The sequence below is a fragment of the Panthera leo genome, chromosome B2, assembly GCF_018350215.1.
Source record: "Panthera leo isolate Ple1 chromosome B2, P.leo_Ple1_pat1.1, whole genome shotgun sequence".
Lineage (NCBI taxonomy): Eukaryota > Metazoa > Chordata > Mammalia > Carnivora > Felidae > Panthera > Panthera leo.
In genome coordinates this window covers 40,534,944-40,554,555 of record NC_056683.1, presented here as the reverse complement: position 1 = coordinate 40,554,555, position 19,612 = coordinate 40,534,944, and the positions used below count along the sequence as shown (strand labels likewise).

At 36.9% G+C, this 19,612-nt stretch overlaps 1 protein-coding gene across 10 annotated transcripts in view; it reads right to left on the bottom strand.

Annotated features, from left to right (window-relative positions):
• The window catches only part of UBR2 (ubiquitin protein ligase E3 component n-recognin 2), a 124,503-nt gene that overhangs the window by 18,639 nt on the left and 86,252 nt on the right, over positions 1 to 19,612 (bottom strand). For 7 of the 10 annotated variants that reach the window (XM_042938777.1, XM_042938775.1, XM_042938778.1 and 4 more), the window contains 14 exons: positions 18,420 to 18,522; positions 17,379 to 17,427; positions 16,791 to 16,945; positions 15,032 to 15,134; positions 11,945 to 12,054; positions 11,753 to 11,833; positions 11,248 to 11,426; positions 10,025 to 10,224; positions 7,922 to 8,015; positions 7,076 to 7,237; positions 5,510 to 5,613; positions 4,281 to 4,359; positions 1,161 to 1,309; positions 733 to 788 (listed from right to left, as the gene is read on the bottom strand). In XM_042938777.1, coding sequence (XP_042794711.1) covers positions 733 to 788; positions 1,161 to 1,309; positions 4,281 to 4,359; positions 5,510 to 5,613; positions 7,076 to 7,237; positions 7,922 to 8,015; positions 10,025 to 10,224; positions 11,248 to 11,426; positions 11,753 to 11,833; positions 11,945 to 12,054; positions 15,032 to 15,134; positions 16,791 to 16,945; positions 17,379 to 17,427; positions 18,420 to 18,522 — 1,624 coding nt within the window. Of the gene's footprint in view, positions 1 to 732; positions 789 to 1,160; positions 1,310 to 4,280; positions 4,360 to 5,509; positions 5,614 to 7,075; positions 7,238 to 7,921; positions 8,016 to 10,024; positions 10,225 to 11,247; positions 11,427 to 11,752; positions 11,834 to 11,944; positions 12,055 to 15,031; positions 15,135 to 16,790; positions 16,946 to 17,378; positions 17,428 to 18,419; positions 18,523 to 19,612 lie in introns of those variants that run through there. The other 3 variants (XM_042938779.1, XM_042938784.1, XM_042938785.1) reach the window with 3 other exon arrangements.

The window sequence follows — 19,612 nt, the reverse complement described above, 5'->3', positions numbered from 1 at the left end:
GGCATTTTTTAATCTCCCCAGGTGGACTACATGAATAAATTGATATGATTTTGTTCTTAAGGGCAGTTTTATGATTTTAAACTTGAATAGCTGGCAGTGATACTAACTACACAGTAAAAATTAGCAAGCTTTGTATATTCCTTCCTCATCTTTCTCAGCATTAACTATACTGTTTTGACATTAATCTGTACTTATTTACATGTTGCTCATAAAAGGCAGTCAAATGTGGTAGAGGGTGTGTTCTGTTTTATATTTCTAATTACAGCATTAAAAATTCAAGAACTAGAATGGTTTTTAGTTTTTTCCCACTTTTCATGTATTTAACTAAGATCTCTGGATGAAAAGAGCTCAACTCTGTTTAAAAGAAAATCATAAAGAATTCTTGTATCATTATAAAGAAATGGGTTTTAAGAGACTCTTAAAAACTGAGAACAAACTGAGGGTTGATGGGAGGTGGGAGGGAGGGGAGGGTGGGTGATGGGTATTGAGGAGGGTACCTTTTGGGATGAGCACTGGGTGTTGTATGGAAACCAATTTGACAATAAACTTCATATATTGAAAAAAAAATAAAATAAAATAAACGTACTAAAAAAAAAATTAAAAAATGGGTTTTACTATGAAAGAAGTGAACCTATCCTTAAACAACCAGTTCAAGTTCTTCAGATTACAGACAAGCAGAACCACTGAATTCCCACTCCCCCACTCTGTGCACTGAGTAAACCAAAAACTCACCAGTCTGCAAGGCAAAGGACCAAATAATGGTTTATCTTCATCACTTAAAATTCTTTCTGTGGATTAAAAATGGTTAAGATGATAAATCTGATGTTATGCATGTTTGAAAGCACGATATTGTCAGGTTGTGAAATCTTTAAGTCGTTTCACAAGAATTAACTCTGGATGAAAAAGTAAAAATGAAAACACAACCCCTCAACCAACAAGAAGCTATAACCACCACCAAAATGAGTTCTCTGTTGCTGTGCTTAATTTATAAACTATCAGTCTAATGGTTTGTCAGTATACACTGCCTGCTTCGAAATCTTTATGCCGTTTCTTCATGCTGTTGCCACTTTAAACACCTCATTTAAATACAGGCTCTTACACATAATGCATCTTAGCGTACACTTGTGACTTACAGCAAGACACAACTATAAATCTCTTACCTATGCTTTGGATGGTGTATGCACAACTACCCCAACACATTATGGGTACACGGGGATCCTCCTCATTGGGATGAACCTTCAGTCCCACCTTGTAAGTAGCAGTTCCAAATGTTGTTAGCATTTCTTTTATGCTCTCAGAATAGGGGTTCCTGCAGTGAACATGTATATAATTAGTTCAAAATAATGTGCTCACGTTAATTAAATGGTTTAGTTTCTTTTTACTTTTTTTTTAATGTTTATTTATTTTTGAGAGACACAGAGAGAGTGAGAGAGAGACAGCGTGCTAGCAGGGGGAGGGGCAGAGAGAGAGGGAGACACAGAATCTGAAGTAGGCTCCAGGCTCTGAGCTATCAGCATGTTAAAAGCATGACACAGGGCTCGAACCCACGAACCATGAGATCATGACCTGAGACAGATGCTTAACTGACTGAGCCACCCAGACACCCCTCAAATGGTTTAGTTTCTTAACAGCCATTTGCTATGTTGGAATTGAACCACTTAAACTATTTAGAAATAGTGTGTGCAAAGCAGGAATTAAAGACATGCAAACTATCCCTGTGTGAGAGGAGTTATACTTTATTGTGGTTGGCAGGGGTGAGGCCCAGGGCTGAAAACAAGGTATTTGGTGAAAGTCTACATACTGAATCTTAAAAAAGGACCCTTGACCTCTTTCTCCATCATAAGCACATTGGCAATGCATACCCACTGCCATAGATTTTAGTTTCTCCAGTAAAGAATCCTCAGGGGGAAGCCATTGTACACATTGGCATTTGGGGATCCCACACAAAAGACTGGTGGGGGCCTGATCATTTCACTGTGAAGTTTACAGGTCAGCAAATTTCAACCTGCCCACCAGGTATCCAATGAGCTTTTCAGTGACTTATTCTTGAATAGTCACCCGAGGACCAGTAAACATTTAAGGAAAGAATCAAAGACCAAAGAGATAAACCAAAACAAACCGGTAGAAAAAAAAGAATGCACAGATAACAAAGACAGTATAGAAACCAGCAAACTTGCAAGATAAATTTCTTAGAGGATCAGTCCAAGAGGGTCAACAGAGAGCTAACAGCAGGACTATCTCAAAGAACAGAAAAATCAAAAGGAGAAAATTGTCTAAGAAATATAGAACAATTCTCGTAACTGAAGGATATGTATCTTCAGAGTCTACTGAAAATGAAGCAAAATGAGTGAAAAAAAGATTCATATACCAAGGAACATCACAGAAAAATTTTAGAGCACTGGGAATTAAAGGGAAGATCCCAACAGTTTCCAGAAGTCATAGTTACAAAGGAACAGGAATTAGAATAATGTTAATTTCTCGACAGATGGCTAGAATTTAGAAAACAATGCCTTCAAAATCTAGATGAAAAATTACTTCTAACCTACAATTCTATACCCTAGCCATAAACTAAGCATCTGGATAAGTAAGTGTATTTTCAGACATGAAAATTTAATACCCAGGCACTCTTTCTTAGGAATCTGCTGGAGAGTGCACCTATGCAAAACAAGGGAGTAAATTAAGAGGGGCATGGCCAGGGGAAGTCTCAGGGTGACAGCTGTGCCTTGTCCTGATCAGTGCAGGCAGACAGAGGCTCCGGGAGGGGGTGGGGGTAGGCTGGGGGGAGGAAGTTCTAGGATAGAAGATCATCTGATGCACCTGAGCAGTTACAAAAGCTACTGCTAGACATTTGACAGATCTATTACACTATGGGTAGGGGGCAGGGGTGGGAAGTAATACACACATAGAAAACCAAGTACATGAAAAAAATAAGGTGATCATTAACCACCAGAAAGAGACAATTATATAAAAGAAAGGAAATAAAATAACAACACGTATCTTCTACCAGTAGAAATAATTATAATGTAAAACTGCCAACTGATTTAACTAAAAATCATGAAATAACTACTTGGACACCGGTGAAGAGCAGTAGACAGGGCAGAGGTAAGAGATGAATTCTAAATTGCCAGGCAACAGAAAGAAAACTGCTTAAAAATGATCAGTCAAGAATCAGTCAACTACGCATTTTAACTAGATATATGGAAGTAAATGGTGGAAGAAACAAACAAATCATAGGACTGGCGATGGGGGTGAGGGTAGGGGAAGTAGGAGGCAAAGAAATAATGTTTTCTCTATTTAAGCTTTTTAGTACTATTTTTTTTTTCTTCAAGTTTACGTGTCTTTATTATATGTTTATTCAAAGCTAAACTAGTTGTCTTAAGTTTTATTTTTTAAAATTTTTTATATAATTTATTGTCAAATTGGTTTCCATAGAACACCCAGCGCTCATCCCAACAGGTGCCCTCCTCAATGCCCATCACCCACTTTCCCCTTCCCCGCCCATCAACCCTCAGAGTTTGTTCTCAGTATTTAAGTCTCTTCTGGTTTGCCTCCCTCCCTCTCGGTAACTTCCCTGCCCCTTGCCCTTCCCCATGGTCTTCTGTTAAGTTTCTCAGGATCCACATATGAGTGAAAACATATGGTATCTGTCTTTCTCTGCCTGACTTATTTCACTTAGCATAACACTCTCCAGTTCCATCCACGTTGCTACAAATGGCCAGTTTTCATTCTTTCTCATTGCCAAGTAGTATTCCATTGTGTATATAAACGACATCTTCTTTACCCATTAGTCAGTTAGTGGACATTTAGGCTCTTTCCATAATTTGGCTACTGTTGAAAGTGCTGCTATAAACATTGGGGTACAAGTAGTGCCCCTATGCATCAACACTCCTGCAGTACTGTTTTTCTTGAGTTACTATGCCAGGGACAGCATCCAGGTGGCTTTACATGTATTATGTCACAACACTTATGAGATAGATATTAGTACTTGTACTTTACAGATGAGGAAACTAAGGTACACAGAAGTCAAGCAATTTGAAAAAAGTCACCCAGCTTGTAAGTAGTGCTGCTGGGAATTGAATCAAGCAGTCTAGCTCCAGAATTTACACTTTACTGGTTTCTATCAATAAACTCACAATAAATATCATGTAATGCTTAAACCTCAGATTTCAAGATCAATGTCCCATAATATTTTGCTCCCTAGCTTGACAAATCATATTCTAACCACTATATTTTTCACTTCAAGTGGAACAAATTTAAAAGAAATAAAATAATATACTCACTTAGGATGAAAATCAGGCCTAAACCCTTCAGGAAGCTGTAATTCATCTAGATTTTCTGAATTCTTTGAAGAAGCAGTATCTAGACAGAAATAAGCATTTTACATTATTATTTATCAGTCAACAGCATTTCTATAAATGTTACTCATAAGTTTTATTCTGAATATAGGTCAAAGAAATTTAAAAAATGACAGGAAAAATTTCCATTAATAAAGACTGGCACGAGATACATTCAGAGCATGAGAAATACTATTGTTGATTAACCAAGGCACCTTCTGTGATCAACTACACTTTTCCTAATATTATAGCCACCAGAACACAGCTAGGGAAGGTAAGGAGAGTATGTTGTTTTGTTTCTATAAAAACCAATGGTATAAATTCTGCTCAGATGGCTTTCGCACAGGTCGTTAAGTGCAGTACATGTTTATGAAACTTGGGAGGTCTTTGGTAATGCCAACAATAAAGTGAGTCAGTCCACCAAGAACCACAGCTGGCTCTGCAATACTCAGTTATATTCCCCACCCCCAGAAGCTCTTCAATAAAATGGGGGAAGAAGTGAAAAGTATTTATGTTGAATGTCCGACTCTTGATGTAAGCTCAGGTCATGATCCCCTGGGGTCATGGGATTGAGTCCTGCATCGGGATCTGCACTAAGCACGGAGCTTGCTTAAGATTCTCACACACACACTCTCTCTTTCCCTCTGCCCCTCAATTCTGCTCATGTGCTCTCACTCTAAAAAAAAGGGGGGGGGGGATAAGTCAAATTTTAAGATGAGAAGTTTCACTTTTAAAATATTCTTAAATAGGGGTGCCTAGCTGGCTCAGCTGGTAGGCCATGAGACTCTTGATCTCAGGGTCATGAGTTCAAGCCCCATGTTGGGCATGGAGTCTACTTAAAATAAAATATTCTTTTTTTTTTTTTTTTTTGTAAGCTATCTCAATGTTTATTTTTGAGAGAGAGAGAGAAAGAGAGAGAGACAGAGCATGAGCGGGATAGGATCAGAGAGAGAGGGAGACACAGAATCCGAAGAAGGCTCTAGGCACAGAGCCCAACACGGGGCTCAAACTCACAACCTGTGACATCATGACCTGAGCTGAAGTCGGACACTTAACCAACTGAGCCACCCAGGTTGCCCCAAAATGAAATATTCTTAAATAGTTTCTTCTGAAACTACATTTTCCAATAATCTCAGACTTTAGGGGAAAAATGAAAGCAAGTTATCAGAACTTACTAGGAGTACTTTCTTCTTTCCTAAGAACCTGTAATGCTTTTATTTGCTGAGATATTGTTCTAATCCACTGAGTCAGTTTTGGTTGGTCTGAAATATTTAACCTGCTAGAAAAGATTATACAGACTGTTTAGTATTCTGTTGTTGTTGCTTAGTTTATTACACAAAAAGATTCTTTAAATGATCATGGACCTAATAATTTAAACACACTTCAAATAAAAAAAAAAAAAAAAAAAAAAAGCTAGGGGGAAATTAGTTGCCTTAAAAAAATAAGAATAGTTACCTGCCAATGGAAATGAAAATGTATTATCTGTCACTATGATGCTAATAACACTATTTGTCAAAAATTTCTTTTTTCACAATACTGGAATTTGCTAATATTTCTTAAACAGCACAATTACAGTACCACCACTAGTATTTACTGAGTGTTTAACATATGAAACTTAACAAGCATTTTACAGTATTAGAATTAATCCTCACAATAATCTTATGAAACAGGTTACATTATTTTCCCTACTTTACAGATGAGGAAATTGAGGTTGAGAGCTATGAAACTTGACTAAGGCCACACAGAGGACAGATCTGGCATTCAAACCCAGGTATATCAGACTCCAAAAAAGCCTGTGTTCTTCATGACTACGTTGTAATTGACCTTCATGGGATGGGTAAAACACAACAAAGGTAATTTTTTTCTTTTTATGTGCATTAATCTAATAATGATTAATTTTTCAGTTCAAAGGCAGATTAGTTCACCATGATATTCTGTTATGATTAAAAAGTAGGAGCTTACACTCAAATCTAATAGCATTTTAAGAAGATTTTGTGGTAGCATAAACTAAGACACCATAGTTTGAATCCTAAAATTGAAAAGAACTTCATTTTGAATTGAATCCACATAGCACAGAAATTAACAGTTGATTCATGTTCACAAAACTTGAATCAGTATTTGTGCATGTAAGGTAGACAGCACAATTCTAAACTGGTAAATAAAAACCAGATTTGAATAGCAGACGGTATTGAATTCACATCTGAAATGACAATGCCCAACGCTTCTATTAACAAGAAGAACCCTAGAGATTATGAAATAACAAAAATGTTCCATTTTAATACATTAGTAGATTTGCATTTATCAGACCAACTCCTCAGGGTGTACTGTCAGCCAAAAGATTGTAAAAAATTATATTTAACTGTTAGAGTAGTCAATAAAGTCAATTTGAGCAGTTCCTCTATTGCCTATCAATTTCCTGGGCATTTCTTGCAAAGTATGAGGAAAATATTTAAAGTAGGCTCCTAGAAACAAAAGAGACAGTTTTCATAAACACACAGGAATTTTATACCTTCTATAATGTACATGGATGACAAAGAAACTACAAAATGTTGGCCCGTTTCTTTTTAAAAACCAAAATCTTATTTCATTGGTCTACCAGAAGAAATGACTAAATAAAAAAGTATCTGGACAACATTATGCAATTACCTAGAGTGATTTTTCCCCCACCCTGGTTTAATTATCTCATTATCTTCAAAGGAAACTACTGCTTAAATACAAAGGTTTTACGAGCCCAAACTTACCTGTTAAAAATATTTCTCGGAGGAAGCAGCAGAGGAATAACAGTATTACTCAAACACTCACAAAGGGGACAGAGGAATTCTCCGTTTTCTACATCATAGCTTGTATGTAAGCGTAATCTCTGTTGCCTTCGCTGTTCTTTAGCTTGAACGGAATCAAAATACCTTTACAATTAGAGAACATGAGGTATCAAAAACAACGGTAATTCTTTTCAATGAGAGCCACAAGCTTCAACGTTTTAACTAATTTGTTTCCACAATACAAGAATTTACATCTCCAAATTTCTTGGTCCCTGTGCTGTCTTGTCACTTCCCCAGGGCTGGTGGCTACTTCTTAGAGGAAGTACATGATAATTCAATGAGCACAGTGCCAGAATAATCATACTGATTTGCTGGTTTTGCAGAAGCATAGAAAGTACCAAAGTAGAGCAAATTCAAGGTGATCCCATCTTAGTTCGGGGAGCCACGACAATCTCAGGAAGTAACAAGGCAAGTTACTAACACCTTTAGAATCAAGAGTGCACACCCTGGGAAGACACTACTCATCTAGGGTTTATGCCACCAGATTTTTTATGCCACAAGAAAAATCTTGTTCTTCATCCAGTTTGTTAGGTCACACAGATCCCCATATTAAAAGATATAGCTGATATACTATGAAGCTTCTAAGTCACTCCTTTAACACATATGACAAAGCAACTCAGTTTTGTTATCAGGCAGTGATACACAGTTTTTCCTTTACCATCTTTAGTTCTTTCTCCCTTTCTCTAGAATGAAATTTCCTTTATTTAAAAAGTTAATTTTGAGCCTTCGGATAAGCTTCTCTTGACTAATATTAAGAATATAAATTACCTTTGCCAACAATGGGCATGCATAATGTGCCCACAGCTACCAGTGTGTGTTCCGCAAGACAGATCAGGGTGCATGAATAATGGATCATATTTTTCTGCATTACAAAACAAACAAAAAACAAAACAAAACAAAACAAACCAAGCATTTAATCTTCCTATAACAAATGTACAACTTTAAATTGTGAAATCCTTGATATGGGGTCGCATACTTGAAATGGAATGCTAGTTTATTCCTTTGAGATACTAGTAATTTATGCAAGACCCTGGATTATTGAGAAAGCAAGACTCTAATTTTCATCATCCTGAGCAAATTAAACATCCCTGAATTATTAACTGAAACTGGAGTTCTGTATTATGTACATCCAATCTTCTGAACATTCCACGCTTTCAGGGCACTGAGAGACTCCCATTCCCTCCAAAAGCCCTGAGCTGGTAAGAGGAATATTCTTCACTGGGCTGCCTTTAATACTTTAGGACACCTGGGTCACAGTAAAGGTGTTGTGGCAGCAATGAGGCGCCCCCTAGGGGAGAGTCTGCCTAAATACACTAATGCAAAGGAGAGTCACAAATGAGAGCCAAAGGGGGAGCAAAATGTCCAGGACAGCAGCCCAGATGGGAAAGAGAGTAATTCAGACAGAGCCTTCCATTCTGGTGCTAATTTTTTATATTCAAAGGAGATGAAAACATGAATATAAACATAAGATGGGTGCCTGGCTGCTTTTGGAATTTTTGGAATTCTCTATGTAAATTAGTAATCTTAGAAATTCTACAACATTCTACAAACAATTACTCAAGTTTCAGTTTGGCTTATATACCAGAACAGTGCAAATGTCACAGCATAAATACAATCTTTTCTGATATAAATTGTGAAAGCATTTGGAAAACCTGCTTATAGACAGCCCAAGTTTTTTCTTCACAAAATAACTAATTAAATAAAATTGATAATTTTATCTTTGGCCTAGAATGAAATTTATAAACCGCTTAGTTGAAATGATCATTTTTTAAGATGAAGCAGATCAGTCTTTCTCAACTAGGTGCTTGAGATCCACACTGTGAAGACTTTCCTTATGGAGAAGAGGCTATCCTATAAGTGGGCTTTCAATTCTACAATGTAAAAGGCACTTGCTAAATAAGCGTTTTGCAAATTCCTAAGACACAGCTCCTACTCTCAAGAAGTTTACTGGAAGTCTTGAGGCATATGCACATAGAAACAAATCTAAGAGTATTGATATCAAAGTGTCTGTGATGGAAACAATAATGTGCAGCTTAGATGCCCCTGGAGGAATGAATGGCCTACTCGTTCCTCAGCAGTTGGAAGAGGGCACTTAATTGTTATTCCTCTTTAAGGGACAACTGCTTCACTCAAAGTCACACCTCTTTCCAGAGGTGGCCCACAACCAGTCACTGATCAGTGTTGGGGTTTAAAGACCAGTCCCCCTCGCTCCAACTCAGGACACCTCCAAAGGGCCATCCAGCTCCAGAGTTCCCATAGGGTAGGAAGAGGCCTTTGGGGGACTGCATTGAAGCTCACCTTTTCCCTTTGCCCAAACCTGCTTCCCTCCTCTCCATCCAGAGATGTTGATTCCAAGGCTCTTCCAAGCAAATGCCTTGCACGGTAATCTCTACTTCAAGAATCTGCTTTCTGGGGAACGCTATCCGTGATATTATCACTACTTCACATCAGAATCTGGCTCAAGGACTGCTTCTCACATACGTAACTCACACAACCGTTCCCAAGAGGTTCCATTTTGGATCGATCCATGAGACAAAATTATTATTATTTCAGTGTGCCAACTAATTACTAGGACTTTACAAGTGTGCTAAAGAATGGGAAAGACTGTTAAGTACCAAGTATGTTAATGTTCTATCACAAAGAAAAGCTTTTTTTTGAATCTCTGTTATTTACCAGCTATGTAATTCAGGACTGATAGTTAACCTTCTGGAGTGTTTCCACATCTGTCAACTGGAAAATTTCTGCCTACGGTAAAGCTGCCTAAGACACCACCAACACTACAGAGTTATTATTAGATTAATAAAATTTCTGTGTCACACCTGAGTGGCAGTCATTAAGGGGGAGGAGAGGATCTAGCTTTGAATGACTTACCTGGATCCTGAATGAATTTACTCCTGTTTTTTGATAATACAGTTGATCTTTGAACAAATGCTGCCAGGACCATTGCCTTGCTTTCCACCTTCACCTCTTGCTCCTCTTGACACAATATACAGGTAACAAACTGTCTCTGTTCAGGGACCTGAGTTTGTGCTGGGCCCAATGCTGTAAGTGTCGTATCTGAAACCATAGGGCTGCAATAAAAAGTGTACGAGTTTCATCAATGAGCCTAAGAAGTTTCCATTTAATCATAAAACAGTGGACTCCAGATAGGTACATATTCCACACATGTGGTTTTGATGATCTGAGCGGCAGAAGTCTTTCACATAGATCAAACCATCTCCTGTAATCCTCACAGCAATCCAATATGCAACACAGAAGCCAGACACTCACTTAACTGACCCTAGTGCACTCATTCTTTTATGACTGTCAAGGGTGTTCTGTGTGACCCATCATCCTGAGCAGAAACATGGTATCTATAGTCAGATATATATGTATAAACATATCAATAAATTCAAATTCTAAGAGTAATTCCTATAATTGGAAGCTGTAAAATTTACCTACCAACCCTTCTAAATTACTTCAGGGTTCAAAGTGTACTTCTTTAAAAAAAAAAAAAAAAAAAAAAAAAAAAAAAAAAAATATATATATATATATATATATATATATATATATATATATATATACACACATATATATATTATGTTTATTTATTTAAAAAATTTTTTTAAAAAAATGTTTATTTATTTTTGAGACAGAGAGACACACAGCATGAGCAGGGAAGGGGCAGAGAGAGGGAGACACAGAATGTGAAGCAGGCTCCAGGCTCTGAGCTGTCAGCACAGAGCCCGACGCGGGGCTCGAACTCACGAACTGTGAGATCATGACCTGAGCTGAAGTCAGACGCTCAACCGACTGAGCCACCCAGGCGCCCCTATTTTATGTTTATTTTTGAGAGAGTGTACAAGCGGGAGAGGGGCAGAGAGAGAGGGAGACACAGAATCCAAAGCAGGCTCCAGGCTCCAAGCTGTCAGCACAGAGCCTGAGCAGGGCCCGAACCCACGAACCACGAGATCATGACCTGAGTTGAAGTCAGACGCTTAACCAACTGAGCCACCCAGGCGCCTCAAAAATATACTTCTAAGGAAGAAAAGCAACATCTTTTCTAGTTGAGAAACCAATGGTCAAGAGATTAAAAAATGTTGATTATTTTTTACCTATTATCAAGAACAGCAGAGGCAGAGGCATCCAGTTCTAAAGTCTGCTGAAAGAGTTCTTTGTTCTCATCAATAAAGTGCCGTTGCATCTCAGACATCTGGGCCATGATCTTTTCTCTGCGGAGCCTGGCAATCTCGGCTTTTCTCTTCCTCTCAGCTTTGTCTTTGTCTCTTGAACTCTGAAATTATGCTTCATTTAATTAGACCATTAGATGCTAAATGCACATTTTTACCCCAAGGGAGAACTATCTTTATTGTAAATACTGGTTAAAAACTATTTTATAATCTCATTTATCTAAACAAGAGAAAAGATTTTTTTAACCTGTTAAAAAAAAGGCAGAGCAAAAAAAATTGCTACAATAAATAAAGATAAACAAATAGTGGCACGTTTCTTGGAATTCACATTTTTTGTGAATATCAACTACCAACTTATTGCAGACAAATTAAATTACTTATAGTGAACTTGCTACAATGCTGCAGTAGGACCACATGCTGCCTCTTATACCTCCTCCATTATGGTTCCTTCAGTCTCTGCCACGGGACTGGTGGACGAACTCTCTCTCATCTTCTTAATAGCATTAAAAGTCTATGACAAAAAGGATCAGTTATTTGGAAGCTATGAGATATTATCAAAATTTAAAGATAACAAACACTGAATGTTTCTTGCAAAAAAGCAGAGCGATGCAGGAAATTTTACCTTTAATATCCACCTAATCATGTCTTTGTGGACGTCTAGGTAGGGAGCGTTCTGTAGTGTTTCCAGCATAGCCAGTATGCTAGGAGAGTTGTTTGGGGCTTCACCAGGTTCTAAGGCAGAAAAAAGAAAACTCACGATAACAACAGCTACCACTTCACAGTGCTTATTACTGTGCATGAGAAGATAAATAAAGTTGCTTATAACATCATCTGCCCATCATTTAATTACAGCTCTGCTTTTTAGAGATTTTCAGTATTTCTTAAAAATGTAATATATCTGTACTTTTCAAACAAATTGTTAACTAGAATGCTTTCATCATTCAAAACGGACATCTTACACCAAATGATTATTTTAACATAGCTTTTAGCAAGATTAAATAAAAACCCAGCTGAAAGGACTACCTCAGATTTTACAAAGTCTAAGAAAAGAGCTGGATTACAGGTGTGTGTGTGTGTGTGTGTGTGTGTGTGTGTGTGTGTGTGTAAAAATATATCAATGTGTTTTGGTCTTTTAATAAAACCTAGATTCAAAATAAAATCCATTTCTCTCTCTGTAAGTTATTTTTTATTTGAGGGAAAGACATACATGTCAAGTCCATAATCTCAAGAGTATACTTAATCTAATGTTAGCTGATTTAGTTTTATAGTCAGAAATGTCCAGTTCTTGATTTTCTTTAAGTGCTGCCATTTAGGCAAAATATTCCTAGGAGGGGAAGAGACTAAACTATGCGCTCTTTAATATTCTTTCAGATCTAAAGTTCTGTGGCTATAGTTTAGGGATTTGACTCTAAACAGTGTGGTTTCTTTTTTTAATTTTTTTTTTTTTAATGTATATTATTTTTGAGACAGAGAGAGACAGAGCATGAACAGGGGAGGGTCAGAGAGCGAGGGAGACTCAGAATCTGAAACAAGCTCCAGGCTCTGAGCCGTCAGCACAGAGCCTGACGCGGGGCCAGAACTCACGGACTGTGAGATCATGACCTGAGCCGAAGTCGGACACTTAACCGACTGAGCCACCCAGGCGCCCCTAAACAGTGTGTTTTAATTATATAAAATGTTTAAAGAAAAATATAAGGAGGGGCGCCTGGGTGGCTCAGTTGGTTAAGCGCCCGACTTTGGCTCAGGTCATGATCTCGTAGTTCATGGGTTGGAACCCCGTGTCGGGCTCTGTGCTGACAGCTGAGAGCCTGGAGCCTGCTTTGGATTCTGTGTCTCCCTCTCTCTCTGTATCTCTCCTGCTCACGCTATGTCTCTCTCTCTCTCAAAAATAAATAAAAACATTTAAAAAAATTTAAAGAGAAATATAAAGAATGTTCAGAGAAAATGATGATTATTGAAAAGAAAGACAAAAAGAGAAACAGAATCTGAGATTGTATAGTGATGAGTGGATGAAATTAGGGAGTTTTCTGTGTGGTTATCCTGAAGTAAAAAAAAAAAAAGATGGCACAAGATACAATGCTAATCCACAGAAAGAAATACTGACAGAGAAAAGAATAGGGAAAGGCTGGCACCTAACAACATAGTCTTCAGTGGGCAAAGGCAGTTTCCTGTCTTCCTCCCACTTTCCTGGATGAGGGCAAAAGGGGAAAAATAGAGAACTAGCAGCAAATAAGACCACTCCTATCATAACACCTACTGGCACTCTCAGGATACCACCACAAATTCTTTAAAATACCTCAGCAAATGGATGATTGTAGGTCTGGGGCAGGGAAAGCACAAATGCGCCTGGGGCATCTTTTGTGCCAGAAAGCAATGTGGTGCGCAAATACTAATGGGCTTGGGTCAAAAGAACAGTGAAGCCAATTGAATAGATTCCCAGTGACCAAGATTGGCAGTTTAAGCTTCAAAAAGAAACTATTTTAAAAAGGAAATCTTGATATGTGACTATAAAACACTGAATAAATAAAAATCAAAGAATAGTATTTTTTTCTTTTTTTAGAGAGAGAAAATGAGCATGTGAGCAGGGGAGAGGGGCAAAGGGAGAGAGGGAAAGAGACTCTTAAGCAGACTCCACGCTCAGTGCGGAGCCCGACACGGGGCTCAATCCCAAAGCCCTGGGATCATGACCTGAGCTGAAATCAAGGGTTGGTCAGTCAACAGACTGAACCACCCAGGTGCCCTCCAAGAGTAATATTAAAAACCAAAAACACAACCATCCTAAGCAAACAAAAAAGATTTACAGTTGTCACCACTGAAGGCAACTTTAGACCAACTGCTTATTTTGAAAATCAGTAAAGGAAAACCTTTTCCTTAGAGAAGAAACACGATGGCTAAAACAAATGGTTTTAAAAAGTGCGCAAATATTAAAGTAAATATAGCAAAGTACTAATTACTGAATCTAAGTGGTAGGTACATGGATGTTTACTGTACCAACTCTTGCCTGTATGTTTAAAATTTTTAATAATAAAAAGCTAGTAAAGAGGTGCCTGGGTGGCTCAGTCAGTTAAGTGTCTGACTCTTGATTTTGGCACAGGTCATGATCTCAAGTTGGGGAGACTGAGCCCTGCGTTAGGCTCTATGCTGACAGTGTGGGGCCTGATTGGGATTCTCTCTCTCTCACTCCCTGCCCCTTCCCTCATGCACACGCTCTCTCAAAATAAATAAACATTAAAAAAAAAAAAAAAGCTAGAAAAAAAGTCTCCTGGCCTTTGAGAAAAAAATCACATTACTTTATATAAAATGATACACTAATTCCCTATAGCACATTTTCTTCTTTTCAGTGTCTTTATAAGGTAATAGCAATAATGTAGAAGTGAAATCCTGATAGCATACTTTGTGTTTTCAAAAGCATATGTGAGAATTTAAATGTATGCACTATATTGATTTCAAACTAAGGACTCCTCATTAAGGTTTTCAGTTTATAAATTAAAATTTATGTATTTTAAGTATGCACAGTCCCTAAGTATTTTTATGAATATATATCAGGATCTGATATAGTACCTTTAACACACAGATGAATACATACAGCCTCAGAAATTTGGATCCATTATAACCTGTTTAGAATTTACATGAGCAAATAAGAGGTTATATTCCATATTTAAAATCACTGGTATCTTGAATTAGTTTAGTAAAAAGTGTATATACATACTTGATATCTTCTGAGTGAAGGTAAATGTTACTACATGCTCTTCTGTGACACTGTCCAAATGCTGTTTTTCTTCCTGAAGTGCCATTCCAATTAAATGTAACACCTCAAATAAAATATTTTGTAACTTTTAGTAAATCAAAAACCAAGTACATATTTTTGTAAGAAATAACAAAAATGTTCATTATTGAGAAAAGATAAAGCAAACCACTGAAGACCAAGTGCAGTAAAAAAACAGGCTGAAGTACTAATTTTTATTAAATTCAAACTCTGACCAACCATTCATATAATATATACTTTTCAGTTTTATGCTATCCCTATACTATGGTCTTAAAAAAATCTTCAAAGAATCTCAGTGGCCAAATAATTAGAGCTGAAAGCATCTATCATGTAATGAGCTAGTCTACAATACTCTCTAGTTAAATTTCTCTAAGGACTAAAAATCTTAATCATCTCAGAAAGACAGATACTTTTATTTCTAATGCCACGTAACTTATAATGATGTTAACAGTTCTTCTTTATATCTCGCAAAAAATTCCTTACCAGGCTTCTAAGAAAATATAAAATTACACCGAGTCTATTTGCATTTTTACTGCTCTTATCCTGCTCCTCAATTTTTGAAGGAGATGTATGTAGGGCGTCTGTTCGTTTCCCCACACAAAGAGCTACTGTGGCTGTTGGAGACTTGGATGAATTAGGTTAGCTTGAATGACACAAAGCAAATGTACACAAAAGGTAAATAGCCTTCACTCTTTTTTTTTCTCCATCATTTCCGACAAATCTTTTGCTCAGATAATACTGATGGTCTCTAGTAGAACATAGCTTTGTGCTTTTACGTTTTAAGCATATTTATAAATGGGAGGGGGTATAAGTATACACACATCTTAGCCAATGAGATACTTGAGGCTGCTGAGACAATGGAAAAAGTAGCTTTGGAAGAAGGCTCTGGAAGAATGCTCACTTTCATTTGTATCCTGGCTTCACTGCTTTCAAGCTACATGGCTTCAGGGAATCCCTCTGAGCCTAATTTCATCATCTTTAAAATGGAAAAAACCAGTTTCCCTTTAGAGTTCTGAAGATTGCAAATATTGTACGTAAAAGTACTTAGCACAGAATAAGGTACAGAGTAGGCTAAGTCTATTAACTGAATAATTACTATTATGTTATTTACTAATTGAGTGACACGCACAAGCTGACTGAATCTCACTGAAAACTGACTTGCTCATCTACATAATGGAAAAAGTTGTATCTACCCAAAAGGGATGTTGTGTGAATTCAATAAATAAATAATTCAAGAATGACTTACATCAAAGCTATAAAGTAAAATACCAACAAGGTTCTAGACATGTCACTTACTAGCTATAAGACCATTAGTCTGTGAGTTTCAATTTCTTCAACTGCAAAATACAGATACTGATGAACCCACGGGGGTTTTGAGGGAATTAAATAAAAAACACAGGTCAAAGATAACACATTATACAAACGTCAGAGTACTGCATAAACAAAGACATATCACCAACAATCAATGAGAAGCAGATAGGCCAACAAGAAAAGGGAACCACAACCATGTGGTACAAAAACATATCTGCCTGGCTATCATTTTCACTGTCAGACACAAAAAACAGTAATAATATTACTATATTTCAAATTAAGGTAACATGGCATTTTGTGCTAAGTTGTCTGTATATAGATATGGACAAGAATATTCTGGCTTTTACCAAAAACACACAGAAATATAAGTAATAAATGTCTTCAAACCTACCCTTTGCAGCATGGACTCAGACCAGGCATATCCATTATGTTCTACAGCCCACTGCAGTATTGTCCTCATGATGCACAACATCACGTCTGACTGCAAAATGTTTACCAGACTTGCAAACAGAGGGCAAAATGGAGGCAGAACTGGAGGTGGAAGTGCTGCACAAATAAAGTTATTATTGGTTTCTTTGTAGAACATGCTTAAAAAAAAAAAAAACAAAACCAAACAAACCTATCCCTGTATTAGATACTTTTGATAGGTCTTCATTCAAAGAATATCCACTAATACACGTTAAAACTATATTTTACCTTCTCAAGGTCAAATGCATAAAAACAGCTACAAAAATAGAAGCAGTACAGAGGAAAGCTTTGTTTTCCCTAGAAATGTCTTAGGATCTGAGACAAAATCAGTAACCCAAAGGTGACTCAGTACTAATTATTCCTATATTTGCATATTTATTAGCCTTGAATGTTCCCTCGGAAAGCATATATTTAAATCTTTCACTTCATCAAGGATAATCATTATAGTCGATAGAAAACGTTTAACAAGGAGAAGAGACTGACAAGAGAGTTTTAGAAAGATTAAAAGTACCTGTATCTTCCCTATTTTGTCTTTTCAATTTCCGTTGAGCTTCCTCTGCCTAATAAGAAAGGAAGACATTTGGACAGGGAATTAGCAATGCACAACCACCTAATACCCAAAACTACTAAGTTAGTCTTTGTCATATCATCTTCTGATTTCATTTTACTTATTTATTTACTTTATTATTTTTTTTTGTTGGCGGGGGTGGGGGGAGAGGTGGAGGCGGAAAACTGAGGATCTGAAGCAGGCTCCATGCTAACAGCAGAGAGCCCAATGATGGGCTCGAACTCATGAACCATGAGATCATGATCTGAGCCGAAGTCAGATGCTTAACTGACTAAGCCATCCAGGTGCCTCTCATCTTCTGATTTTAGAAGAGATTTACCCTTAGTTTTATATATAGTCCCCCCCTCCCCACACCGACACATCAAGGTTATTTTTTTCCCCACTAACCATCCCCCCCACCCCCCAAACCCCAAGGAGTTCTTTCTTATTTTAAAAAGCAGGGGAAACATATACAAACCAAAACCAAAAAAGTTATTTGGGTCTGAGCTCTGCAACATGCATCTAAAAGTAAACAAAAGCTTCATGTTCAAGTTTAATTAACGCCATCTACTGAAAAAGTATTTTAAGAGTAGACTGCTAAAAGACAAAATTTGACTAAGACTCATGAGGAAAATTCCATAAATTTCTATGGGAAAACATGTTAAGCAGTAGCAATTCTGAAATGAACATAAAATGGCTTAACTGACTATTACATAGGTTGACAATCTGTCTTCAAAAGCCAGTAAAATACAATTACATATGTGTGGTTATGTATATAATTATATAGATCTTATGTATGTAGCAAACATGGGGAGGGGGAACCCAAAATGTTAGGAAGTGATATTTTAGGTAATCTATACTTTCCTTCATTATACTTTTTATATTTTTCAAATTTCCTATAATAAAAATGTATCCTTTTTCAGTCTCTGAAAAGCAGTAAAAGTTGTTTAGGAAAAACAAAGAAACACAGCTCTTCCTCAGTACACTTTTAATTTTCCCAATTACCTTGGACTGCTCTGCCCTTGAAAAGTGATAGAAATACAAATTGAACTCTTTGGTGCACTCTGGTTTCAGTTCGTACATGCCTCGTCCTGTTAATCCAGGTTTTCTATGGAAAAAAAGTCCTTAAAATATTATTACTAAAGTCATACACTAATTTATGACACAAGCTTAGATAACAGAATAAAAAATCAAAGCTCTCATTTACTTCTGGTGGATGTAAGCTGTTACTATTTTCTATGGGTTAATTTGGCAATCTACAGCAAAGCTCTATGTACATCATTTTGCCCGAAACATCCACTTTGAATTAATCCTAACTGGACAGGTGAATGTGATGGTCATTGTAGTGACAATTCAAAGTCTAACTATACGGAATAGGTTATGCACATTACGACACCTCTAAACAGTTGAACATCACTGAAAGTAATAATAATTTTTAAATTTTGACATATAAAGATATCTCTGATAAGTTCTACTTATCAGAGTAGAAGTGGAAAAAAGTAGGTACAATTTTAAGGTTTAGAGAATCTTTTATATATATATATATATGTGTGTGTGTATATATATATATATATATATATACACCTTTTATATATATTATATATATATTTCTGTATTTTCTCTAAAAGCAAGTGTTGTATCTTTTAATTTAATTTAATTTAATTTAATTTAATTTAATTTAATTTTAGTCTTCACACCCAATGCAGAGCCCAACGCAGGGCTTGAACTCATGACCCCAAGATCAAGACCTGAGCTGAGATCAAGAGTCAATGTTTAACTGGCTGAGCCACCCAGATGTCCCCATATATTGTATCTTTATAATCAACAAAAATAAAGACATTACTGTTGGGGTGGGAGCAAGGAAAAAGCAGCATTGAGAAGCTGCCTCAACAACCTTAGTGGGGATAAACTGGTTTACTGACTGGGCAATGCACTGGAAGAGTGAAGGCAGTATTCAAAGGCCATCCCATAACTTAGGAGGCACATTCAAATGAAAACGAAGAAAGCAGTTTTAAGAAAGCTCAATGCACTGCCTTAGGTCATCTGTTCAGTTTAATGTCAATTATCTGAAACTATCAGCTATGAACACTGGTTCTGAGCACAGCGAACATTCTCATAAATCAATTTTAGTTACTGAGTGAAGAGCTAGATCAGAAGAGTGAAAGGACAGTGAGAAATCTAGTTCAGAATTATGTATC